Below are 27893 nucleotides of genomic sequence, written 5' to 3'. Positions count from 1 at the left end.
GTCGTAAATCAGCAGTCCAAAGGGAGTGCGCCTGAGGCTTTGTGCTTCAAAAGTGATAAAAGGTAGCATTATCTAAAAGGCGAACAATGTGCGAATATCATACGTATCCCCGTGTGGATTAACTGCATCGTTGCATCAACCCCCCCAACCCTTGCACCCGCGGATGGCACTGATGGGATCCTCCTGAGTCAAAGCATCTCAGATGTCACCGTACGAGCTTTCAACCTGGGGTTTTCTCGCGCATGCGCAGTGGCGGGCGGCTATCTCATCGAGCGGAAAAAAAAGAAAGTAGTTCACACACAAAGCCACGCCTGCGCGGTGTGCCCCTCATTACGAGCGAACTTGCTGCATCTTTTTAGGAAGCTACATGCTTTCTTTCGACACCCAAAGGTCGCATGGTGTCAGGGGCGCGCCTAGTCACGGGAACAGTCCTAGGCGCGTTCACGAGGTGCAAGGTCGCGCTTTAACAGTGAAGAGTATCAAACAGCGTGCAGGGATCCAACCTGATGGTTTACATTGGGTCACAACGGCCAGTCAATGATTTGCGCCGTGTGTTCTTCTTGTCCGACGTGTATCTTGCGAATGTATTCTATTTTGCACGGGAGTAAAACTGGCATAGCAAACTCATCTGTATGATCGCGGAGCAGGAGCACACAGTATGGTCCGGGAAACCAGACATTTATGGGTGGGAAATTTACCCGAAAATGTGCGAGAGGAGAAAATCATTGAGCACTTCAAGCGGTAAGTAGAAACCCCGATAAGCGGTGTGTGTGTGTGTGTGTGTTCTGTAATGTAAGGACGAGTGCGCGGCCAGCATCTCTCTGTTGTGACACATTTCGGTGAAGTAGGGATGAAGCAGGAGGTTCCTCAGTAACAAAGTCCCGTTTGGCAACTGTGCTGTCAGCCTTCCGTGAAGCATCAACGCGGGGCTTCAACAGAATAGAAATGCCGTAGCTGGAGCTCCGGGGCGCCCACTTAATACACATATGGTCTTGTCATTTGGACATGGCTATTAACTGGTAGGCTAGGCGAACTTTATATGCGTGTTTATATTCCCACCGGGTATCCCTTATGACTTTTTACCTCTTCGCCCTCTCCACCTGGTCCTCAAAAAAAAAAAACATTTCCCTAAAAAAAAAAAAAACATCCCCTTCTCCTCGCTTATCATTGTAACGTCATCGTAAACAAACTTGCAGCTAGCAGTGCGTGAATTACCCATTTCAGTCTGCATTTGGCTGTACAGTACAATCGCCGTGTGTGTGTGTGTGTGCGTATTTTCAGACGCCTCAATCAGTTACCCGGTGTTTTACTTGACGCTGTGTGTGTGTGTGTGTGTGTTAGAGCACTTGCACACCGTCTGGTTAATTCGCACACTATCCGGTGTACCTGCCGTAGCATCTGGGCAACGCCAATGCGTTAGCCCCCCCCTTGTTTGACACGAGTGAGTGAAAGCTGACGCGACATCCAGGTTCATTGTTGGCGAGCTGGATGCGACTGAAGTGAATGAAAACGAAACGTGGCTCTCCGGGGCTACTTCGATCACCCCCCTTCTCCTCAACGATCACCCGAAACGGTTATCTTTGCGACGTTGACGCCGTCCGTGCGCAATCGGACCAGCACTTTGTTGGGGTTTGAATGATCTGCACTGTGCACGGTGTGCCGGAGCGTACGGAACATCCGTATCATCATCATCATCATCATCATCATCATCATCGGGGGGCTTCTTTTGTTGTCCTCCTCTGTCCGTGCAAAATCGTACATGAGAACGCTCCGTGTGCGCGCTCACGCCTTCCGACTGTCAAGGAAAACAGCAGTCCGCCTCTCCGTCCACATGCGCCGGGGGTGGGTTTGGGGGGGGGGGGGAGCGGGGCTGCCGGGAGCCGTCGGTCTGCCTGCATGAAGCGGCGCGTAGGCGTCGCCATATCCGAGCAAAAGCTGCAAAATTACAATCATCGATATCCGTATTTTATACCAAATTGTGCAAACTAAATTGTTTTTTTTTTTAAGGATCGTGCATGCATACTTCCATTAACCCATCAGGGTGCACAATAACGGTATATCTGCGTGCACTTTTTTTTTATTTTTTATTTATTTATTTTTTTTAATTTTATTTACACCACACCGCTACTGTGATGCACCCCAACATTGGACGGCGATCGGGCAGCGTGTCGTTTTGCAACAGCGGAATCGGAAGCGAGCGTGGCGCCCGAACCGCAGCCTTCACCCGGGGGCAGCCGGGGGGTGCAGGTGCATGACAGCCCGGTGTGTGTGTGTGTGTGTGTGTGTGTGATAGAAGTCACTGAAGATGGGGGACGGCAGAATGAGTAAGCAGTGAGAACTGCTCTTCTAAAATGGCGTCGGCTGCCGCTCAGCGTTGGGAACTGGCATGCCAATAAATTTATGGTACCCTGCTGTCTACGTCGGACTCGGAGGGAGGAGGAGGAGGAGGAGGAGGAGGGCTGATGATAGCAGGCTTTGTAAACCTCGACTTATAAATTTTTGAGTAATGGGCTTCCCATCAGTCAATGCAGCCCACACCTAAGGGGCTTGTTTTGTCGTTTACAGGCTCGTTAAGCAAACAATAGCATGCACATCTATCAAAACATCCAGAGATAGGTGTCCCGTTATTTTCAATTTTTTAAGACGTGCAATTGCCATAAAAGCCGTCGCCTATAGTCAAACCCAGTGAGTCTTCCGGCCTGTTAAATGCATATCGATTCGATAAACCCACACAGAGCAAGAGAGGCAATCTTTGTGCTTTCCAGTTGCTCCGAGCTTATGAAGGAGGCTCCAAGGAAAAATGCTAATGTTAGAAACATATGCATTTATTAACATGCAGCGTACCAAGGTTGGAGGTCCAGTTGCTGGGTTACTGTTGCCACCACCCAGCGAAAAAAAATAAGCAAAGTCACCTCCCACCCCTACTCAGACATGTGTACACACACACACACAAACATAAGCGCACACATCGGATTTCCATCTTCTCTGCGGCTGAGTTGGTTTCCTTTAAACAATTTTTTTGACCTTTAAAAAACAAAAGGAGCTGTGCTTGTGTGACGAATTTTACTGCGCAAACAGATGCATGTTACCAAAGCGTGACTAAAAACCAATACGCTCACAAATTCATCCCCATGCGATATAATTCACTCGGAATTTTGAAGCGGAAACCCAGGTTTCGAAATTCAAAAAGCTATTGTTGAAAAGACAGTCATCTCCTCGTTTTCTCCCTCTGCTTTCTCTTTTAGATATGGTCGCGTGGAAAGCGTCAAGGTCCTCCCCAAACGGGGTTCGGAAGGTGGAGTCGCAGCCTTTGTGGATTTTGTGGACATTAAAAGTGCTCAGAAGGCTCATAATGCTATCAACAAGATGGGAGACAGAGACCTGCGCACAGATTACAATGAACCAGGCACAATTCCCAGTGCCGCCAGGGGGCTGGACGATAGTCTGTCCATAGGCTCTCGTGGCCGGGATGTATCAGGGTTCACAAGGGCGGCAGGGGGGGTTGTATATGGCCCCCCTACGTCGCTCCACAGCAGAGATGGACGCTATGAACGCAGACTAGACGGGTAAGTGGACAAAGTTTCTCTGAAGGCAGGGGGAACCGCGGTTTCCCGGTAAACACGTCACCTCCAAGCATCTTTCCACCATCAATTCATTTATTGTCCGGGGGTTAAAGAGGAGAAAAAGAGGTCATGCTCAAGAATGAAATCCTATAGCGATCCCCATTTAAAGTCAAGAGCGTGGCCAGCGCTCCTGGATTCGTGCTTACCGGTAGGATACCCAGATATTCGGTAAAGTGAGCATGTTGGTGTATCTGTTTCTTTAGAAATAGTCCCCGGTGTAAATGGCTGTTCAGGAATATCCCTGTAAGTTAAAGCATCTCTATGAGTTGGATGTATCGTTTGCGGAAAGCACGGGGCAACGATTGGATATCGTAAAATTTCCCGGGATTATTGGAGAATCCTAGACAGGGAGAGGGAGAGAGAGAGAGAGAGAGAAAAAGAGAGAGTGGTCCAGCGGCCAACCCTGGGATTCCGCCCCAAATCTGGAGTTGTGTGCCCGGCCTGGTGGATTAATATCACCGTTTTCCTCATGTATTAAAACAAGCAAGAGCACGCATTATGTGTGTTGTTTGGATTAGAGTAATTTGGTTTTCAATTGTGCACAACTCACGGAAGTGTTACTTCTCTGGTGGGCTGGAGTCTTACGGATAACCCTACACAGGATACTTACCCCCGGTACTGGATTAACACTGGCCAGACACCTAAAGGATATTCTGTCATTCTAAAGGTATGGGTCACTTTCTTGGTTCTTTGTTTTTTTTTTTTTTTGTTTTTTTTTTGTTTTTGTTTTTTTGTTTTTTTTTTTTTTCATTGTTTTATTTCGGATTAAGTCTGAAATCAGGGCATTGCAATTTAAGTGCTGGGAGATCTCTGCTCAGTAGAGACAAAAGAAGCAAGTGAGCAAATGAACCATTTTGACGCCTCATTTTTGTGGAGATAATGTTTTTTTTTTGTTTAGTTTTTGGTTTTTACCTTTCAACCAATGAGACTTAAAAGACTCTCCGAGGACAAACACGGTCTAAGCCTGGATTGTACAATTCAAAGAGAAATGCTGGAAATTGTGACTGGAGATTTGTGCCATCCTTGCCGTTGGAGATAAATAACCTGATGATTGTGGATTACCTCCTCCTTTTCTGAGTCTGGAACTATTACTAATCATTGGATACAATCGCACACACAATTTGCAATGTTTGGCCCTTGAAGTGCATTTCTCATTGACTCTGCTCGGGTTCGGACTTACGCGCAAGCTCCTCTGCTCTGAAAGGAGAATCGCGGATAGACAACCGATACGAAGATCAAGGACACATGTTCTTCTCACTGGGAATGAATACGGTGCCATTTCTAGCAAGAAGATGGATTACCATTGATAGTCATCTTTACTCTTAATCCGTCATGACCAGATTTCCCACCGTCTGGTAATGGAATTAGACTGCTTCGCTGCTGTTAATTGGATCGTGCTGGCCGTCACAGATGAAGTTAGAGGTCTTAAATTTTCTGTCAGCTTTGGCTTGTAAACCATCGATGGAAATCATCAATGTCCTTACCTGAAGACTGACCTTTGGATATCACGCGTGTCTTTAATTTGCGACACTACTCAAAATTTGGATGGATATACTGACTCGGAAGTGACATTTTCTAGCCTACAAAACATCGGAACCCGGATGCACAGAAGACCGTGTTTCTTTTCATCATTGTAATTGAAATAAGACTCTCCAGCTCATCTCCAAACATGAAGTGTGTTACCCATGAAGATGAGGATTACATTTTTTTTTTTTTTTTTTTAACATGAACTGTGTTTCTTCATAATTTCCCCCTCCACTCGACATTTTTGCCCACTTTTTTTCTGCTCACAAAGCTCTATCTCCCTAGATTGTATTTGGAATTATAGGTCAAGTTACCACTCTCTCAAAAGGTTGGTATGTCCTGCCCTGTGTATTTTAGCTGTCCTCTCTAACCCCCTAGTTTGAATCCCTGTCTCTCCATTTTTTTCCCACTAACCGCAGTAGCTGATAGTGATGTTACTGCCTGTATGTCTGTATGCAGAAATCTATACCATACCCGTTTCCTTTTCTCTTCCACTTACCCGATCCCACCTTCAGCTGCTATTTTCTGCTCACGTTTTAATGAAAAACACAAAACAGAAACGTCACAGCATTTTTCATGCAAATATTAAAGCAAAAAGTATTCTTTTAAATATACGTCAAATGGATGGTGGAGTCATTTTTTTTTTTTATTAAGGGTCATGTAGCATTCAAACAGAAAATACAATATTTCATATTGTTATTTTATTTTAAAGGATTACTTTTCTGGTCTTGTCACACATAAATATGGTTTTTGATCACAAAATAACAGCTTGTTGATGATAGAAATTTAAATATGACAATATGAAAGGGGAAAAAAAAGAAATTAAATGTCTTAGTGAGACAGGCACAGCAAGATAGTTCCCGGTTTGATTCTAACCGGGGCCTCTCTGTGTGGAGATTACACGTTCTCCCTGTGTGGATTTTCTCTTGTTTTTTCGGCTTCGTTTTTTTGAATTTGAATTTAAATTATTTGTCCCCCGGGGGCGATTGTGAAAACATTTACTTCCACAATCCAAAGACATGCGGTAGCTTGATTGAAGACTCTAAATTTTCAGTACTTGGGAATGCGAGAATGAATATTTGAATGTGTCCTTATGTGCTCGACCCTCCATGTTAGACCAGACCTCGTGCTCAATGTTAGCTGGGATTGACTCCAGCCCCACCGTGAACCCTGGGGGCAGAATAAACGGTATAGACGATAAGTGAATTTAAAAAATGCTCCATGTCCAGTTTCTTTTGTACCTGCCTTGCAGTAAAAGGCAAGAACATCAATACTGTAAAACAGCCCAGGGTGCAAAGAATCATCCACTGGGAGGGGAATAGAGATATGACGAAATTATTATACAAAAAAAAAAAACACCCGCAGGACCTTTTTTCAAATCTCTTAAATTGAATTTTGGCGCTCCTAGCCATAGGTAAATTGTTGTTTATAGATGAAAAAAATTGCTAGGTGAAATTCCCTTAACTGGAATCTAACTCAGGGTTGTTATTAAGCTTTTTATCAGTTACAATCATTAGATAGTAGACTTTTGCCTTTCTAGCCTCCAGGCCTTTAAAACCAATAATTTGAAATCATGAATAATGTTTCTTTCAGTAAGCTATCTAGTATAAATTCAATAAATCCCAATTTTAGCTATCTTATATTTAACTCATAAATACAAAGTATTTTAAAAATGCACCACAAAAATATTTTGTTTAGAATTTGCACTATATCTGTAGTCTTTTGCTATTTTCCGATATGCGAAGCTATTCATATAAGTTATCCTGAAGTTGTCTGTCTTGCGTATCAAGCAGATATTTAACAATATATACTACCTCTAATTGGCAGCAGGAAAAATAGCTGCTTGCAAGTTGCATTTTGACACTTAATTCAATGACTAATCCGTTATTGCAGAAAATAATGCGTTCCTTAATGTTACTTAATGAATATTTACTTCAAAGACATGTTGTCTTAATCAGAAAAGAGGAACTGAGAAATATAATGCATCTTTCCTTCGCATACCGATGTTAAGTATTTACGCCTGGATATTTATGTTTGTGTTTTCAATTTGTACAAGAAAATGGCTGAGGAAGCTGTAAGAGATTTTTAATAAATATCCTACCACCTCATTTCCATTTGTAGGCAATGGTCAACATGCTATCGGATGGCAAAGGTCCTAGAAAAGGAAGGATACACTATTATTTAGGCACATATAGTTTGATACAGTCCTGCGATAGACTGGCGACCGATACAGGTTGTATTCCGCCTTTTGCTCCATGACAACCTGGATAGGTTCCAGTGTCTCTGCAATCCTAAGTGCAGGAAAAAGGGTAGATAATACAGTTGATATACAGCAATACATACTGCCATCCAAAGGCTAATATTGTTAATTACATTTGGTCCAAATTTCGTGATGAAGGAAGATTCACTTCTCGTTATCTTTTTGTCAGATTTTTTTCTTGTAAAAAAACAAAACAAAGCCCAGTTTTACCTCTTTTTTAGTTATTAAATATTTGCCTTCAATGGCTGTGCAGTCAGTATGATAATTCTAACTGCATTTAAATGTATCTGTTTAATAATCAATATCTGCTTCCTTATTCCTTATTCCTTACCTTATTCTTGCAAATGTATGAATTGCCAAGTGAACTCGACTCTATAAATTGCCATCAATACAACTACCATGTATAATGCTTTGAGAATTTTGGAAATTTCAAGTGAATTGTTTCACATGCATGGATCCCATCTCCTAACATGCTGCTGGAATGCATTACTTCTAATTAAAAGCTGCTCACGTAATGTTAAAAGCAGCAAATGTGCTTAGCATGCAGCAAACAGACTGGTAATCAAACACTGATGGAAATTCTGCCAAAAAAAGTCTTACTGAATTATATTTAAGCTTCATGAATAATGTAGAGCCAGATCCGTATAAAGTGAAATAGAAGGTTATCCATTGAGTGGTGAACGTACGCCAGCAAATTAGCATTTTTGAGAGCATCCAGGGGTCAAGGTAATCCATCAGTTTCACAGCAGACATCATTATGCCATAGAAGTTATTCATGAATCCTGCACACACGATTAAATCAAATAAGAAACAGAATTTTGCCTCTGACCTGCTGAATGTATGGAGAAGTAAAATGCAAATACAGTTCTAACCACATAAACAAGCATGTTTCTATCGTCAGGACAGAGTATTTTTATTCTATACGGTTCCTTTAGGCCCAGTGAGATCCTAATGACAAAGGAAATCAATAAAATACTTCAATTTATTACCTTAAGCAATAATGGCGTGTTTCCATTTCTAATATTTTACCCAAGTGAATATTTCTATTTCAGCCAAATGAGATTATCTGCATTATAATGGTTGAAAATAATGACAGACTAAACTTGTGAGCCTTGAAATGCAGTCAGTAATTGTGAAAAGACAGACAAAGATATCCGTAAAGCGTAGAAAATGAAAATATATTCGTACAACAGATTATTGTTTGGGACAAATAGTTTGTCAGATAAATGGTAGTAGCCTTCTCTTCCTACCTAATGTAATCAGAGATACTTAGTTTAAAAGGTCAGTGTGTAATAATAGAACTTAATTCATAAACAGTACTTGCTGTGGATATATTCACATATTTATGGAAGATTAAGAGTTTTACTTTGAATCACTTCATTACACCAAACTTTTTAAACACGGGTTTTAGCACTAGTGTTGTGGTTGTTCATGTTTATCTTTTAGTACCTTAGTTCATTTCTGCAACAGCCAAACCAAGTCATCCAAAATGCTGTGAAAAAAGAAAAGAAAATGTACCTTGGGAAATTGAATAACACAATTTAATACCTTTCAAATAAAACCCTTCAAATGTTCATGTTGATGGAGTCACCACATGTTGACAACTTATAAGAAAATACTCAGCTAAGACTGCTGCCAATTATGCTGTATCTAAATATACAATATCAACAATAACTTTCCCTTTCTTATGAAGTGCTTTTTTTTTAATTCATGAGAAATGACTTGTTTGTGTAACAGTTTAGCAGCAAGCAAGATATATCAATAGATAAGATGTAAAGTGTGTCTGATTGTCCAAATTGGTTTCTAATCAAAAAAGATTTGGAGGATTCTAACAATCGGAAAGAAAAGAGCAAACAAATTCCAAAGTGCTGCATTATTTATCCCGAATTTAAGACCTTCTAACATGCATTTCACATCTTACATTGATTTCACCCTGAAGGGAGATTGGAAGCAGATCATCCAGCTGATACCTGGACCGCAGATCAAAACAGTTTCAGTCGTTATTTTTTTTCTCTAAAATGTTGAAAGAAGTAGAAGTATCAATATTGTAGAAAGTGCTGATTTGCATGAAGTACTTGGACATGGAGTGAGAAAATTTGGCAACATAGAAACCAAGGATTATGTATTTGCATGTTAGATGTAAATGAAAATTTGGTACATCCTGGTACGATCATAACGTAGGACTTCCATCTAGAAAGCGCCACATGAATCTCTTTTTAGCAATAGACAAATCAAAACAAATCAAAACAGAATAGGAGAAGCATTTGCGGCAATCTGTATACTACAGAGAGACTATAGAAATGACAGTTTCAGCTTCCGTAAATGTTACGCATAAATAAAGTTACAGCTAATTATTGTGTAAAATTCTGATGGAATGCGAATTAGATTTAAGTCTTGTGCATTTTTTTTCTCACTGTAGGGCCACAATCTCTGATTTTTTTTTTTTTTTCATGCTGGACAATTCTTTAACTTATTGAAACCCATAAGAATATGTGATGCATGTATCAAACCATATTCCTCATTGGCCAACTATAATTTCATTAAAATTTAAAGAAAGTTACTGACCGTCCCACTTATTACCCAAGGGTTTGGTAAAATGAATGCTGTAATGTCACAGCACCTTATTACAGAGTTTAAATCTGATTGTTTGGATCACAAAGGTGTTAGGTCTGAACACAATGTTTTTATTTGTATTGTTTTACCTTAAACATGCCTTGAGGGCCTTTTGCAGTTTAGCCTGTGGTGTTAAATAATGTTCCATAATAAACAAAATCCTCACTGCATGGCTACTAAAAAAATGTGAGCTCGATCAACGAGATAATAAAATGCCTCAAGTAGTTATTTTTTAATAGCTGCTAGATTTAAAAAAAATAAATAAATTGACAACTCTCAAAGTACACATTCTCATCTTTAGTGTAAATCCTTTATTATAAGTTATTTTTTGAGTAGTCGTTTGTAATACTAATATGTCATAAAAAATTAATTTAATGGATATTTATTTTTTGGAACCCGCACCTTGACTTAAAACCCCTTTTCTGTTGGTGGATTGTAGAAGACTTTTCTGAAATCTTGCATTCACACATAGAACAAATATGACATGCATAATAGAAAGCTTTCGTATTTCATTATTCTATTAAAACTTTTGCTTCGAGGCAGAAGAACCTTTCGTCATCTACTGTATGAACACCGAGCCACAATACATCGGCAACGCTCAGGCACTTCAACCAGGATGAATTAAGTCTTATCGGTAAAGAATCGTTTTAGATGCTTCGCAACCCCCCCCCCCCCCCCCAAAGTATCTTAGTGCTCAATCTTGTCCCCTCTGTCTATTTAATTATAAAACCAACCAGAGACAACTGAAAGTCCTGTTTGTCCACTTTCTGATGATTCCTTCAATGTCAAAACTTTATCTGTAATGTGATGGCCTTTCTCTTTTCCTGTTTAGGACTACTGAGAGTCGGGAACGGGCATACGATCACAGTGCCTATGGACATCATGAGCGTCCTGGTAGCAGTTTTGAGCGCCAGCGGCACTATGAAACGGACTATTATCGCGACGCAAGAGAAAGGACTCTGGGCGCAGCTGGGACCGGGTCCGGCACCTCCAGTGGAAGCGGTACATCCGTGTCATCCGGAGTCGGTGGATCTATTGTCAGCGCTGTTGTCGGCAACACTGGAACCAGTGGATCGGCGGGTACCGCATCGGGAGGAACCGGAGGATCGACGTCGAGCGGGGTCGGCTTCTACCGTTCTCACAGCAGGAGCCCTTGTCGTTTTGAGACGCCGGAGCCTCGCTATGAGTCGCGGGCCCGAGAACCGTTTACTTTGGCAAGCGTGGTTCACAGGGACCTCTACCGCGAGGAACGGGGTCGGCGCGGGGATCGATCGTATCGCCACAGCCGCAGCCGATCTCCACACTCGACGCATTCTCGAAATCCCTCTCCTCAGAGACTGGCAAGCCAGGCCACCCGTCCGGCACGTTCCCACAGCGGGTCGGGCTCTCGCAGCCGCTCCTCCAGTTCAGACTCAGTTAGCAGCACCAGCAGCAGTACAAGTGACAGGTGAGTAAAGCTCATGTCAAGTTTTTAGGCGCTCGCAAGTGTCGAGGTCATAGTGGCAGCGCATTTGTAATTTCATTTCGGAAGTATTAAGAGGTAAGTCAATATTTGAAGTTCCTAGGTCACCTTATAATTCCAATTACTCAGTGAATCTCGTTCGATTTCATCGTAGCTGACTGTTCCATTTTTTTTTTTTTTTTCATCAATTTTCTTCAGGCTTTGCAAAATGCTTTTTCTTGAAGCTCTAAATACATTGATCAATGAATTGATTTTCATCCAGGGAGGACTTACTATTTTATGTTGTTCAAAAAAAAGAATGCAGATTATCTCCTCCCATTGCCTCTGCTAGCCTGTTACTTGTTCTTTTAAATTCTGCAACCACTTTTCAGTAGCACCTTCAATTTTGCTGAGAAGCCAATCCTTTGCATGCGCATTTATTTCTGGAAATTGTCAGAAAAATGTATACTTGTGAAATTTACAAGGTGTGCTCACATACATTTCATAGGGTTTTGTTTCTCATGCTATCGTCATATCTGTTCCGTCAGCATATAAAGAGTCTAAATGTTTTTTCAAGGATAGTCATGTCATTTAAAAGAAAAGCCTTTTTTTTTTTTTTTTTTAATTTCAAGGCATCTACAGCAAAACTGTTACAGATGGTGGTGCAGATGGTTTCCACAGCTCATTTGTTGTTTTACAAAAGAAGCAACACGCTGAACATTTAGGAAAAACATCATTTCCATTGCAAGAACCATGACAGACATTGCTGTTTTGAAAATAGACTTTCTCTGTCTCTCTTTTTGCCTATTTCCATGCTTTATCCTAGATGAGATATAAACAACGTGCAAGCGCTGCAATGCTGGAAAAATGCTTCACTTGTATGGTTTGATCCTGACAGGAAAGCTTTTTGAAATCCCTAAATGCAGAACGGTGCTTATGTAAGCATTTGAATTATGTAAAAAAAAAAAAACAAGGGGTTTCGTGTACAATATGAGGCAAAATGAGTCACTTCGCCGCAAGAACGGGCTGCCCAATGACAAGTTCTGAAAACAATATACGCACCTTTTGAGTTGCGTTATTTCTATTTCTTTTGGCTCAGGTGATCGCTCACGGGAATTCTGATTCGGGTCACTGTACTGCTGTTCTGAGCTTTCAATGGTTGAACTTCTAAAATAGAAATTTTAAGGGTAAAAATAAGGTGAGGATTCGCTTTTCAGATCTCATCCCAACGCAAATCCCGTGTATATCAATTCTAACAGAGGCATCTACTGAGGATGTTTCTGTCAGATTCTGCCAATCCAGTTTTAATTCTGAACCTCAATCCTTATGTTACTTCAGACTGTCTTGATGTTGATCTGCATTGTTAAGTAAAAACAAAAAATCTGCATTAAGCAGAGGATAGCCTTGCTCCTGCATTGCCCTGTTTTCTATCAGCTTTTTAGTTAACGGGATTTGCTGCACGGGATGGATTCACATCGCTCATTTACGGTCGTAATTGTTTTTTTTTTTGAAACGGCATCAACGACAGCCCGTATCCGTGCACATCATGGGGCGACACATGTGGTCTGATGAGGTAGTGCTGTGGGGGGAATTTCAGGAGACGGCTGGTATATTTTTCTCACTGCCTACCTCTGTGTATGGGTAATGCCCCCCCCCACCACCCCCCCGCCTCCGTGAGATCCAGTTGGAACTGGAAATTTCTGGCCAGTGCTGGCTGCCTGCCCACTCCCACAGGCCAGGCTCCGTCAGCAGCACTTCCGGGAGTGTCTGAGCCCAGGAGGAGAAAGTGAGAAGAAAAAAAAAAAAAAAAACAGCAGCGGGCCGAGAAAACGGAGAAACGGAGACAGGGATGGGAATGGGTTGAGGAAAAAAAGATGCATGTGGCATCCATCAGCGTATACAAGATGTGAAAATGTCTTTATATACTGATATTTAGATGCAGCGATGAATAAAACATTAGGGATCGGGAAAAGGAATATTTTCCTTTTCCAACAGATCCAGTCACTGTTGATTTGATGTGGTTTTATGCACTGTTATTTCTATTTAATCTATTTGCAAAATAATAAATAGCAGTATTGTCTAAAGATAAATTGTTTTGAAATAGCCATTTAGTAGGCTATATCACCATACCAAGGGTGTGTATTGCACTATTGCTTTCATCACGTATTAGCCACTATCCTTTATGCTATTATCCAACGAATGATTTGTTGGAACGCATGTTGCCCCTTAAGCTAAAAGACCAAATCTCTTTGACTATTTACATTTTTACATAAATGTTAAATTTGTGCTTTAGTGGTCTTGTGTTTCATTCTCAAAATCAGCACAAAAAAGCGTGAATGGTTTGAATTGTCAAAAAAAAAAAAAAAAAAAAAAAAAAAAACGATACGCACATTGTCCTCACTGAACATCCGGGTTTGTCCAATTTCAAATATTTTAACTATGAACAGAAGATTTTGTCCATTTTACAACAACAGTTACAACAACAGTTACAGTGACCCAGTTATGGACGGTCAGAGACACTCGGCCGAGAGTCGTCACAATTTATGTTGAAACTGACGACAGAAATGGAAAACAGCAACATTGTCAAGAGAACCAAAAGAATATAACCTACAAATGATAAACGTTTTTGAGTATTATCGGACTCTTGGACAAAGACATCAACCATTAGATAACCACTCTATTTTAAGGTGATAGTAGACAGAAAATGTGAGTTGGAACCACTTGTAATGGACCATTAAACTGTTTTGCTACAGTGATTCCAGCAGTAGTTCAAGTGATGACTCCCCAGCACGTTCAGTGCAGTCTGCCGCTGTTCCAGCACCATCAGCAATTCCTCTGTCTTCTCTCGACAAGGATGAACCACGTAAAAGCTTCGGTATAAAGGTCCAAAATCTTCCCGTGCGCTCTACAGGTCAGTTGCATGAGGATCGGCCTGCATGTGAGCACAAAGAACTTAATGCAAAAAATAACACTGACGCATGTAGTTCCAAAGCGAGTTTTTTTAACGCACTGACCGCAACTTTTCTCGGTATGCATTCTTTAATCATTCGATCTGTTTTCTGCAGATACAAGTCTCAAAGATGGTTTGTTTCATGAGTTTAAAAAACATGGAAAGGTCACTTCGGTACAAATCCACGGAGCGTCAGAGGAGCGCTACGGACTCGTCTTTTTCCGGCAGCAAGAAGACCAAGAGAAAGCGCTGGGAGCGTCAAAGGGGAAGCTATTTTTTGGAATGCAAATCGATGTCACAGCCTGGAATGGCCCCGGTAGGTTTTGACTTGTAACTCTTGTAGCAAGAGTACGATTATTAATCTGCGCGAGGTTTCAACCGGTCCCTATTTTTTCCAGAGACAGAAAGCGAGAATGAGTTTCGGCCTCTGGATGAAAGGATAGATGAGTTTCATCCAAAGGCCACAAGGACATTGTTCATCGGAAACCTTGAGAAGACCACCACATACCATGACTTGCTAAACATCTTTCAACGTTTTGGTGAAATAGTGGTAGGTTACTACTCCCCTTGGTTTGAGACCGTGCTCGATTGTATCCCCGTGCTTACTGACAGTATATTTTTCGTTTTAATACGTCAACATAGGATATTGACATTAAGAAGGTGAATGGAGCCCCTCAGTATGCATTTCTACAGTACTGCGATATTGCAAGTGTCTGTAAAGCCATAAAGAAAATGGACGGCGAATACCTTGGTAACAATAGACTAAAGGTACGGTTTCTCAAGCATACCGAGCAGAAGATCCCTACTTAAATCCCCCCGAATACATACTTGACAAAGAGTGTTTGTTAGCATGTCTTGTACAAAGTTGCTTGATGATATATCCTGTCTTTCCAGCTGGGCTTTGGAAAGAGTATGCCCACAACTTGTGTTTGGTTGGATGGATTGGCATCAAACACTACCGAGCAATTTCTCACCCGTCATTTTTGCCGCTATGGACACGTTGTCAAGGTAAGTCTGCTTATTTTCCGTCTCATAGTTGGCCATTGTTTACTTTCTGGCACCTTGGGACTCCATTTTCTCTGTCTTCCGCAGGTTGTATTTGACCGAATGAAAGGAATGGCCCTTATCTTGTATAACAACATTGAATATGCACAAGCGGCTGTTAAAGACACAAAGGGATGGAAGATCGGGGGCAGTAAAATCAAGGTAAATCAAACTCTAGTCACCGGAGATGTTGGTAAGTCACTCTTATGTCCGATCAGCTTTATGTCTGTAAGCGTAGCAATGCTTGTATTTTTTTTTTTTTAGGTGGACTTCGCCAATCAGGAAAGTCAGATGGCCTTCTATCGTTCGATGCAAGCGTCTGGCCAGGATATACGAGATTTTTATGACATTCTCTCTGAAAGAAGGTTCGTTATGTTTTGGAATGGAAAGACTTTACCTTCAAACTCTCTAATTGCTAGAATGAATGATACCTGACGAGAGTGAAATTATCAAATGAATTAAAGCTTGTGTTTTTGTGTTTACTAATACCAGGGATGATCGGCGCACTCCATATGAGTTTCAAGCAGAAAGACAATACTATGAAAATGTGCGAACATCGGGGTCCTATACAGAGGACCCACGTCGTAAATACCCCACCAGAAATCGGGAGTTCTACACCGAATGGGATCCGTATCAGGGAGATTACTACGATCCGCAATACTTTGAAGACCCTCGGGAATATCGGGAATATAGAGCTGACCCTTATGAGCAGGACATCCGCAAATACAGCTATTTGCAGAGGGAACGTGAAAGAGAAAGAGAACGTTTCGAGACGGATCGAGGACGTGATCACGGTAGAAGGACCATCGAGCGGAGCCAAAGCCCGTCCCACATTGCCTCACGTCGTCCTGCAAGCCCCACCGCATCTCCTTCCCTCTCTGAAAGGATCCCGAGCGACTCGGACCGCAAATTTTGCTGTCGATCTTCCGAAAGAAGCGGCAGCTGTAGTTCAATATCCCCGCCCAGATTCGAAAAACCCGAGAAGACGCGCACCGAAAGATACATCAAAAATGACAAAATTGAAAAGGAACGCGCTTTCGAAATCGAAAGAGGGAACTTAGCGGAAAAGGAAAAGCGGACTGGCCGTAAAGACCGAGGGGACAAGGAGAAAAGTGAGAAACAGAGGCTTAAGAAGCTCAAAATTGCATCACCCGTTATCCAAGCCTGTGAAACGGATCCCGAAATTGAAAGAGATGCTACCCCCGAGTCTTTACTTCGAAGTAAAAATAGTAAAACTGCAAAGGAAAGCTCAAGCAAAGGAAGGTTGGACCTTCTGCCTTGTGTGGTTCAATTAACACGTGTGAAAGAAAAGGAGGGCAAACTGATAGGGAACGCAGTTCAAGAAAAGCAAATACTGAGGGTTGGGAGTGACAGTCCGAGACTCGCGTCACCCTCAGCTGACCGAAGGAGTCCTCCGTTGCGTGCGGAGCCATCAAAAGGCGATATCCCGAAGCACGGAAAGGTACCTAGAGAGAAAAATTTTCACAGTTTAGTGGAAATCATCGAGAAGGATTCTAAAATAAAGCCAAAAAAATACGGGAAAGCAGAAATGACATTCGACGCCGGCATGTCTTTGGATATCGACCGTTTAGCCGCAAGGAAAAGGCGGTTCGAAGACTCGGGAAGGAATGAGCGACAGAAAAAATCAAGTGATGAGGACGTGGTTAGAACCTGTTTATGGAACAACTCTAAGGACACGGATCTGGACAAGAACCCTTTCACGAAGGGGACGCTTAAACAGGAGCACCACAGGGATAAAGGTGTTCGGATGGTGTCACTCACTAGTCCTAAAGATGGACGTGACTGTGAAAGCGGTTCCGCCGGCCTTTCACTGGAGCGTCGGGCGCAGCAGGGAGAGCTCCTGGATGATTCGATCGATCAGTTAGACTCCCCCTATCTCAAAACCGATTCGGAAGCCTTGAAAAGTGAAAATGGTTCCGGTCTCACAAAACCGTCGGACGACGGCAGCCTCGATCCGGATGAAATAAAAGAACAGAAGAAGACGGTTTTGTGCGAACAAGGGCGGGCAAAGTGCCGAGACTCGGATGATGGGGAAGAGCAATTCGAGCACATTGACCCGACCGGCGTTTGCGCAAAACAAAACGAACAGAGTCATTGGCTCCGACCTGCACTTTGTGACCTCGAAAAATACGCCAAGTACGATACCCCGCCTAGAAGTGAGACTCGAGAATTTGAAAAGGACTATATCAGGCATGATGCTGGAAAACCATTTCAGGATGTGACCAATGATGACTTCTTGTCGTGCAAACGTAAAAAAATGGACTTTGAATTCGATGGCAACGCAAAAACAGTCAACACAAAAAGAGAGAGGAATTCGGCAACTTCCAAAAAGTTCAGCGAGGACATTCATCAGAGCGTAACATCCTCAACAACAAGCGGTCCATTTTTTACGACCGAGGAAGATGAAACAGCCCATGTGTCTTTGTCAGTAACAAATAAAGAAAAAAGATCATCTCCAACAGCAGATGACAAATTTCCAAACACAGAGTCTTTGAAAAATAGTTTGGGCCTGACACCGAGACATTTTCAGGCATCTGACGCTGAGCCCCCGAAGCTCAAGTCCTCTCTGATTGGCTGTGATGAGGATTTGATGCAGCGTTGGGAAAGAAGAATCAAATCAGACTCGCTGAGAATGGAAATAAATTTTCCGAGCGATCACGCAAAACGTGAAAGTATTCGAAAATGCCTTGCGCAAGATTTAGAGCCCGGAGAAGTACAGACTGATTCAGATGAGGACGGAGAACATAAACACATCACTGCCAAGTCCAAATGTTCCCTATCATATATTCTTCGGGAGAGAGACGAAAGGATGACGGACCTGAAACTTTCTGCGTCTTTGGAAAAGAACAAATTTTATTCATTCGCATTAGATAAAACGATCACCCCTGACACAAAAGCGCTCCTCGAAAGAGCCAAGACATTGTATTCCTCCAGGGAAGACAACTGGTCCTTTCTTCCCTCTTGTTTTCCAACATCACACAGTTGTTCAGATAAAGACAAGGTAGAGCTGGCACCACGACCCATTCCTTCTTGGTATATGAAAAAGAAGAAGATTCGCACCAATTGCGATGAAAAGATGCGTGATAAAAAGGAAGAACTGAAGCCTCAGGACCAAGAGCGTCAAGAACTGTTCGCCTCTCGGTTTCTGCATAGCTCAATATTTGAACAGGATACCCGGCGTTTGCAGCACCTTGAACGGAAAGATCAAGATTTAGAAAGTGGCGTCAGTAGGTCTTTGGGAAATCCTTGTACGACAGAGGTTCAGCCCGAGTGCGGAGGAGGTGAAGTCCTACAAGAGCCTACAGTACTATTCCATAGTCGGTTTTTGGAACTTCAACAGCTAAAAGACAAGGACCCCCATAATTCTGAGAATGATTCAATAGCAGAAGAGATCAAACCTACCGAAGAGCCAAATTGTGACGACGTGCTTTCAGACAAGGCAGTTTACCCGACATTGAAAGTCGACGACGGTTTAGCCAGTCCGCATAATACCTTGTCCACTTCCCCGTTGGCCCCCTGCCCTAAAGAAACGTCTCCGATTGATAAAAATGACGTTTTAACACCTTCCTCAGATCAAAACGTGACATTTCTCGAAGGGAAAGTGGATTCAGTCGTGGAGGCGTCGCCATCTCGTGCTGTTCTCACAGAAGACGTAAAACCGATACCTCCCAAGCTAACAATAACTCCTGCGATTGTCCTTCCAGATCCAGTAAATGAAACCGAATCAAAAGTAGACTTAACTGAACCCAAATCAAAAACGGAAGATACTTTGACAGTGGAAAAAAATTGCAATGTTGTAGATAGACCTCCCACTCCCGGTGGCTCCCTAACAGCTTTCGAGAGGGTGGCTGTGGAATTCACTTATTCTGACTTTACCAAGATTGAAGAAGAGTCTGAAAGTACCGAAATAGAACCTAATATCGACGTTCAACAAACAAAACATCTAGATGAGACTCAGAAAAACGAGGCGGATATCTCGGCGTGCATGCCAGAGCTGGAGGTCGAAATCAAACCATTTCCAAACAGGAGACAACCCAAGAGCAAAAGGTCGAAACCACTGTCGGTTTTACGTACTTCGCAGTCTTCCCAAAATACAGAAAAACCAGCAACGCGAAAGAGTGAACGTATAGACAGAGAAAAACTGAAAAGGGGCTCATCACCTAGAGCAGAAGCCCCTAAAGCGGCGCTTGAGTCCAAAACTACGTCCAAATCCCCAGTTAATGCATCGGATTCTGAAAAAAGCCTGGAGTCGAGTTTGATACTTGGAAGAACCCGTCGCAGAAATGTGAGATCAGTCTACGCCACGCTTCATGAAGGAGACCAAGTTGGCAAAGAGGTAGTGGAGACCTCACGCTCCATGCGCAAACGTGGCACCGATAAAGAATCGATACAGCAAGATGTGCAAATACCACCAACCATTACAAGGCGAGGGCGGCCACCTAAAAGAGGTGTCAAACGAAATGATGATATATCGCCTGTTAAAGGGGATCAGCAAAAACTACTCGAAGACAAAACAGAAATAAGGGAAATGTCAACCACCGTGGAAGTTGTCAAAGTCTCAGAGGGATGGCGTTCTCCCCGCACCCAGAAAGTTCAACAAAGCCAGCTGACTTCATCTCCTCCGCTTAACAAGAAGGCATGTAGAATAGATAAACAGTCGTGCAACATTACTGCATCGGCTGAACAAGCTGAAATTGAAAATAACGAGGAGTTGGGCCTCAAACCTAAAAGCGATTCGGAGCTTTTTGGGAAAGTCTCCGAAAAGATCGAAAACCCAAAGCCACTCGTCCATAAAAGGGAAAATAACTTGAAAGATCCAGATGTGAAGAAATCTGATGAGGGCGTTCTTGAAAACATACGAACAAGCTCCCCTGAAAGAAAACCGACTGAGAAGAATATTAAAATGAAAACACAGAGGTTGAAAAGAAATAGCAAGCAAATCACAGAAGACAAATCTCACAGCTTGAGAAATCTGGAGATACGCGTAAGTGTCGATGATGTAAAAGGATTACTTCGATCTGATGACACTGAGTCATTCGAAGCACCGGTCATTCCGAAAACCAAGACAGTGGTACAGGAGAATGAAGAAACTCTGACATGTTTTCCAAAAGAGTCAAAAGATCAGGATGTGCAGGAAAAGGAAGACACTTTTTCTGAACCTGAACTTCCCGCTGACCCAGCCGCAGCTCTCTGGGCACGTCAGATGGAACTAGAACAGGCAGTTGAACACATCGCAAAGCTTACAGTCGAGCAAACCCCTCGACCTTATAAGATGCAACCTTCAGGACAACCAGCCGCGCTGCCACCTGTTGAAGAGGAGCCAGAAGTCGAGGTCGAGGAGGAAAAACGCGCGAATCCTGCGAGTGAAACCGAACTCGCAGCCGCTATCGATTCCATCACAGCCGAAGAAGCAGATGCAGATGGATTCACGTCTCCTCCGACTTACACCGCTCTCGTTCCGACCCCCGATTCCTTGATAAACTCCTCCTCGAGTGAAATAATGGAACCTGAAACACACATGGTTATCAACAGTATTCTTGCTGCAGATTCAGACGACAGCCCTCTGACGCTCAGCCCGAAAGGACCGCTCGGAGAATCTAAGGCAGCTGAGCATATCCCGATAATTCAGGCACCTAAGAAAACAGGAAAAGTCCGAGCCAAAACGCCCAAAAAGTCAAGAAGTCGCAAAGGCGCCGTTCACAAGAAAAGCGATATTGCCGAGGAGGAGGTTTCAAATTTGGAGCCTGTGCCTCTGAAGCTACCTGAGTCGATACCAGAAGACCCAGAAACCATAAATCCGAAGGCTGCCGCCGTTACAACAGGGGCAACGGCAGCGGCGTCCGTGGTCACCGCTGTCGCAACATGTAGGCGTGATGTCACAAGTTCTATAACCGTGGACACGCCCAAAGAAGCAGAACAGCCCGAAGTCGAACAGCCTGTACCAAAAGAATCTGCCTTTCATTCAGGTACAAGCAACATCTCCAGCTGTAAAAAGCATCAACAAGCAGCAGACCCATCTACTCCCAATCTTGCTCCCGTCCCCGCTCGCCTACAACCTGTATCGCAGTTCAGCGTACCCGTGTTGCGACCTGCAAAAATGTCAATTTCACCAGACTGGCCTCCCAGATCTGAAGAAAGTAGAATCTGTGTTGCTTCTTCATGCCAAGTCACAGTGGTCACACCTTCGATACCCGTTTCGGCTTCACTCGGAACGTCTTCGATAAATCCCCCGATGCCACCCGATACCAAGGCTTCAGATGTTGACCCAAGTTCTAGTACCTTGAGGAAAATCCTAATGGAACCCAAATATGTGTCCGCATCAAATAGCAATTCTCTATCAACCACAATAATGTCGTCCGCGCTGTCGGATCCCTCACGGATGTCAGAGAACGAAAATCTGCCTGAAACCATGGCTTCGAGACCGTTGCATCCAGAAGAGAGACCGTCTTTTACGGCTAAGTCCGCATCTCATAAACCGTCTCCATTGACTGAGTCGCAGCAGAACTGTGGAGAGAAGACCCAGCATACAGTTATTTCTCCCGCTACCTCAGTCATCAGTCGAATTCCGCTGCCTTATGATACGGAGGAAACCCCTCGAATTTCCCTGAGCAACCGAAACATCGGTCTGTCCATTTCCAAGCAAAAATTTAGATCAAACCCCAATGAAAACAATCGTTACCATGGCATGGACATAATAGAAGATGGAACAAGAGGCCACTCAGTTGTTGAGGCCACCCCTTACAGTACAGGTTCAAGCCGTGGCCTGAGGGTCAACACGTCAGAGGGGGTTGTCGTTCTTAGCTACTCTGGTCAGAAAACAGAGGGACCTCACAGAATGAGAGCAAAAATCAGTCAGATTCCTCAAGCAAGTGCTGGAGACATGGAGTTTCAGCAATCCGTCTCCAAATCTCAGATTAAGCAAGACCAAGTCATCACGTCGTCCCAGTCGCCAAACTCAAAAGTAACCCCGATTCCTACAGCTTACGCACACACGGGAGTTCTCTTGACCGGACAGTCGTATAACTCTCAGCCTGTCATTTCCAGCACCAAACAGGAGAGCCTCGGAAGCGACAAATCTGAAGCGTTATATCACACGGCGTCCCAGAGCAGTGTGGTTAAAATTTTTCAACAGCCGGTTAGCTCTCCTCAAGTCGTAATGTACAACCAAGCTGTGATACAACAGCAGCATTCGAAGAGGGGTATGGGAACAGACCCCCTACCGAAAAAGATGGATCTCGGCAAAGCTGTTCAGCAGCCTAACCTGAGCCCGGTCATGAGTCCACACCATCCGTCGCTGTCGGGAACATGTATGAGCCCGAGTCCTGGCATCCCGACCGATCGCGATCGGTCAACGCTGCACCTAAAACAAGATCCCCAGTCCCCTCAAACCTCTGTACACTCTCCTTCACCCTTTGCCAAAGCCTGTCCTCCAAGTAGCTCGCCTATCGGAACTTCTGTTGTCCTGGGTCATGGCATGCCTTCAATATCTACATATCACTCAACTATGCATCACCCGCACCCGGAGCAGTCGTCCGTCATAATTCAACCTCATAGCGTTACTCAGTCGGCGGCTCATGAAGCCAGGATGAACACCCCGCCGATGTCGGCCATAAACTACGGAAGACGAGGCGAGTCCCTTTCCTCTCCCCTCCCACCGGTGCAGCGATCAAACACTCCGCAGCCCAACGTCATCCGCGATATGGTGCTTCAGTCTCGCTCAAGTCCGCAGGGATCCATATCAAGCGCCGGTGGTGGAGGTTTAACTGAAGAAGACAGCAGACACTTTAACCAAGCCCTCAGTAGACCTTCGCTGCCTCAGCTCCAATCGGATGTAATGTTGATTCACGGCGATCACAGAGGACTTCATTCGAACATACGTGTGGACCAGTACAGAGACATACATCAGTGCATCCTCCAGCACCAGCAAATGGGAGAGCAGGCCGCTGTCGAGACAAGACTGGCGCGTACCTCGGAGACCGGAGCGGTTTCGACCAACATCTCCGGGCCTTCAAAAAGTCCCGTCGTGAGGAAAAGCATAGAGATTTCGGCAAAGGATTCACTCAAAGCATTGGAAGGAAAGCTAATACATCCGCCAGCCAATGAAAGTAGAATCAGAGGAGTCCATGCATCTAGTCCTATCATGGTGTCTCCTCATACTCACGGGGTTCAGCTGATGCATCCTGGAGGTACGGGATCCTTTCCGGTTTATCGGGACGTGAGGGGCTTCCAGTTTCCCGGGCATCATTCGTCGGGACACGGTCTGGCAAACCAAGGCATCGCTCCTACACAGGTAACTTGGGACACATCACTTGTATTTCAGCAGTTTTTTGTTTTTTTTTTTATCTTGTAGCGTGTGATATAGATTTCTTAATTTTCTTTTATTTGTTTTCAATTAGGTCCCTCCGGAGCCCGATCTCAGCCACAGGAGTAAAATATCTCACTCGGCAGCGGGAGGAAGTGAGCCCAAGTCCGACAGCTCCCATCTTCGCCACACCTCCTCTTCAGAACTGGCGCACATGTCGCGGATACCAGGAGATAGAGTCTCGCCTTCGTACCAGCCCGCCATGACAAACCCGATGAGTCTTACTCATAAGTCAGACCTAGTTGTGCAGAAAGGCCCTCCCGCATTCTTGCCAGCGCCGCTGTCAGCAGTGCCTTCATCGAGTTCCCTGCATCCACGGCCTGAAGCGAAGCTAGAACATTCAGGACATCATTCCATCGACATGGTTCAGCTTTTGACGGTAGGATGGGTGGAATCCTCAAAGTTCAGATCTTAATCATCCAGTTTCTTGACTCCTAACAATGTTATCTATGACTATTCATTGCAGTGTTTGTAGACCGGGTGTGTGTTCATTTATATGATTCTCAAAACTATTTCAAAGATGACGTTCAGTTTATCAGATGTACTCCTCCCTCAGTCCTCACAGTGTTTATGTCAGAACTCGTTGTTAAGCCCATTGCTTTTTTTTTTAAATACTTTTGCAACCTCAAACTTGCGGCTGAATGCCAACAGAGCCGAGGTCACGAGAAGCAATTCTTTTCGAGAATATATCTCGAGCACATCGGGCTTTAAAATCCACTCTGTCAACTTTTGTCGCAGAAATATCCTATCGTATGGCAAGGCCTCTTGGCGCTGAAGAATGATCAAGCTGCCGTCCAGTTGCATTTCGTTTCTGGCAACACCGTACTTGCCCAGCGCTCGCTGCCACCCCCAGATGGAGGCCCTCTTCTCCGAATTGTTCAGAGAATGAGACTCGAGTCTTCCCAGTTGGACAGTGTAGCACGTAGAATGGCTGTGAGTATTTCGGTTTGTATGCCAATGGAAAAAGCAGGCTCTGAAAATCAACGTTTTTAATAGGTTGCGTGTCGTTTTTTTTTTTTTTGTTGTTGTTTTTTTTTTTTTTTAAAAGTTACGTTAAAGAAATTTATTCACGGCAGGTGGAGAATGACTACTGTTTGCTATTGGCTCTGCCCTGCGGCCGAGACCAGGACGACGTCCTCGGTCAGACCCAGGCCTTGAAAAGCGGCTTCATCACCTACCTGCAAGCCAAACAGGCCGCCGGCATCATCAACGTGCCCAATCCTGGCTCCAATCAGGTCGGTCTTGATATTTTACCGCACGTTTTAATTTTCAATTCGTCAAATGTCATAACGATGTCAGAATTTTGTTCCCTTTCTCATCATTTTTTTTTTAATATCCGTACTCTCAGCCAGCCTATGTGGTGCAGATTTTCCCCCCCTGTGAGTTCTCGGAGAGCCACCTTTCACGCCTGGCGCCGGATCTTCTCAACAGCATCTCCAGCATTTCCCCTCACCTCATGATTGTCATAGCTTCTGTTTAATTACCTCCATTTTTTTTTTTTTCCTGAAAAAAAGCCAACACCAGCCCTCTTGAACTTGTCCAGCTTTGTAAACTGGAACTGCCTCATGTTTTTTAATGAGTTTGACTTTTTTAGATAACCGTAATTAGCATTTATTCAACTATTTCTCCTTCACTTCACCAAGTCCTTAAATCACCCACTGACATTGAAGTCCAAAAAAATGTAAGCTGTTCTGGAGAGGATATGAAAGGTCAAGCAGGATTTGATATCCATTTCTGCTCATTTCATTTTTTGCCATTTTTCGAGGTGTTGTGCATAGCATTCTCTGATTCATAGCAATGATAAAGCTATGGATTGAGATCTTCCTATTGGACTTTTTAAATTTTTTTATTTTATTTTTTACCTTCCTAAAAGTGATTCTGAATTTTTTTGTTGTTGTTTTGTTTTGTTTTGATTTTTTTTTTTCAGGAGAAATCAATGTGATAAATCATTGCACTATGTTAAGGAAAAACAAAATTGTGAATTGTACAGATTTGAGTTTTAAAAATGATACATGTTATGGAATGACTCTTGTGATCAGCCATGCTTGCGCAAGAAAAGAGGAAATAATTGCCTGGAAAATGATCGAATATCATTTCGATCATACCGCTTTGCTTCTTCACCATCAGCCAACTTCTACTTCATTTCCAGACTCAACTCCCCGTCCCGAAGTGTTCCCTGCCCCAGGAACTCGCGAGGGGAATGTTTCGAGTTGTAGAGTTTACACTCAATGCCTCAACAGGGGACTATAAACAATATCTGATTTGTTTATATTTGTTTGCATCTTCTTTAAGCTTAAGGGTATTGTGGACAATTGTGAAACTGTAAATATTATAAATATTTAAAGACTGAAGCAACATGGAGAGACCAAGTGAATTATTTTACAAGACAGATCATCAAATCTCAATGTTTTCTTTCTTTCTTCAGGCAGGGGCAAAAAAAACAACAAAAAAAAAAAAAAAAACAAAAACAAAAGAAAAAAACAAGAGGACAGATGGAAAGGATCTGTGCAGTATCCGGAGTGATATTCACAAAAAAATATTTTTTAAAATTGATTCTGTGCCAAAATGTCTTGCAGAACATACACGATGTATCTTAAAAACAAAAAAAAAAAACTGATCAGAACCTATTTTCATATGTGAGTTTGTATTTTGCCACTCAGAGGGCGCACTTGATACATGTTTTCTTTTTCTTTTCCTTTGTATTGTTCATCGAGTGAACTGTTATGACAGTACTGAAACATTTTTTGAAGGAAACAATGTATTGCAGGGGTTTCATTTCTGTTTGTAGTCCTAGTTTCCTCGCCCCCCCCCCCCCAGTACAGTCCTCTACTGCCCCCTGCTGTATGAAAGTTATCCCCTGCCATAAAAGAACTGTGTTCTGAGGTCATGTAAGCCATGACTCTTGACAAATGTGCTATAGCATGCTTTGTTTTGAAATCTTGAAGGGTAATCATAAAGGCAACGAATGTGACTTGAACTTCATCACGCCGCTCATGGATGTCTCCATCGTCTGTCTCCGTCCCCTCCCTTAAATGTGTCCATGAGCCAGGCTGTAAATAATACTGTCCTCAATCCGTGCTCTTGTGTATTTCCCCTTTATAATTGTCTTTCTTCAGGGTCCTTCTTTTTGTTTTGTGCAACAAAACAAAGCAGTCTGAAAAAGACGGGAAATGAGGTGTGCGAAAACCGATGCTGAAAGTAAAAACCATGCTTGTCAGTTTTGTGGTGCAAATATTTCTATGACTGCAAGCTGAAAACTATTATGTTTATGTTGAAGGCACTTATAATTTTTGATAAAACAAATCAGAAAAAAAAAAATCATAGAAAAACTTAAAAGGGTGATTAATATGAAACCTGTCTTTTGATCAATCTTCATTTTGAGTGTACTTTGCTGTTCCTCCATGAGGACATTTTAAACTGTAAAATAAATTGTTGTTTAACTTACTTCTGAAGATCATTAAATGGTCCATCACTCTGGATTGTTTTTTTTTTTTTCTTTTGTTTCCGTTTTTTTTTCCTTACTTGTCAATATTGAAACTACATTTTTTTTTTTTTCCTCTGGGCTGATAACGCTTAAGGAAAAAAATAGACAAATTAATGAATGTGTGTGTTGAGAGTTTAGTAGACTGACTCATCTGGATTAGTTGTGCAGTCCGTTCAACGGTCAGGAGACGTCAGGGCCTCCCTGAACACTGCTGAGGTTCTGACCGTTGGAGCCAATAAGTCTACCACAGGAATCGTGAGTAATTTCAGTTCAACAAGAAAATGATTTGTTTCCCTGCTTGTGTTTTGATAGGGTTGTTCTCCAAGAGTCTGGATGTCAAGTTTTTCAACATCTTATTAGAACGTGTCAGAAGAGTCCGTACGACCAAGACGGTTAGTTGAAAAACACTTGCAGCCAATGTTTTCGGGTGGAGAGGGATTTGAGTGGAGTCTTGCTGGTGGCGGGACCGTCTACTTTTGTACATCCATGCATGTAGAAGACGCTTTCATCACTTTTATTTCAAGCAAAATGTATCCGTAAAGCTGAGGTGTGCAGAAATGACAGTGAATGA

General features: G+C 43.0%; 1 protein-coding gene across 2 annotated transcripts; it reads left to right on the top strand.

Annotated features, from left to right (window-relative positions):
- Positions 1-379: 379 nt before the first annotated feature.
- spen (spen family transcriptional repressor) lies at positions 380-27282 on the top strand. Of its 2 annotated transcripts, XM_086159177.1 has the most exons (15): positions 380-741; positions 3246-3566; positions 10853-11467; positions 14215-14372; positions 14527-14727; positions 14810-14961; positions 15054-15179; positions 15306-15419; positions 15504-15617; positions 15720-15820; positions 15948-23766; positions 23873-24217; positions 24577-24771; positions 24915-25073; positions 25187-27282. In XM_086159177.1, the coding sequence occupies exons 1-15, from the start codon at positions 659-661 to the stop codon at positions 25316-25318; spliced, it is 10635 nt and encodes a 3544-aa protein (XP_086015303.1). In that variant the 5' UTR covers positions 380-658; the 3' UTR covers positions 25319-27282. The 2 variants fall into 2 exon arrangements, with proteins under 2 accessions (XP_086015303.1, XP_086015301.1); XM_086159175.1 differs by lacking the exons at positions 380-741; positions 3246-3566 and adding an exon at positions 4308-5475.
- The last annotated feature ends 611 nt before the right edge of the window (positions 27283-27893 follow it).

Source organism: Fistularia commersonii, chromosome 14 (assembly GCF_037954325.1).
Source record: "Fistularia commersonii isolate RoL2024-O1a breed Wild chromosome 14, RoL_Fcom_v1.0, whole genome shotgun sequence".
Classification (NCBI taxonomy): domain Eukaryota; kingdom Metazoa; phylum Chordata; class Actinopteri; order Syngnathiformes; family Fistulariidae; genus Fistularia; species Fistularia commersonii.
The sequence above is the reverse complement of the archived record's forward strand: the minus strand, read 5'-3'. Positions and strand labels throughout refer to the sequence as shown.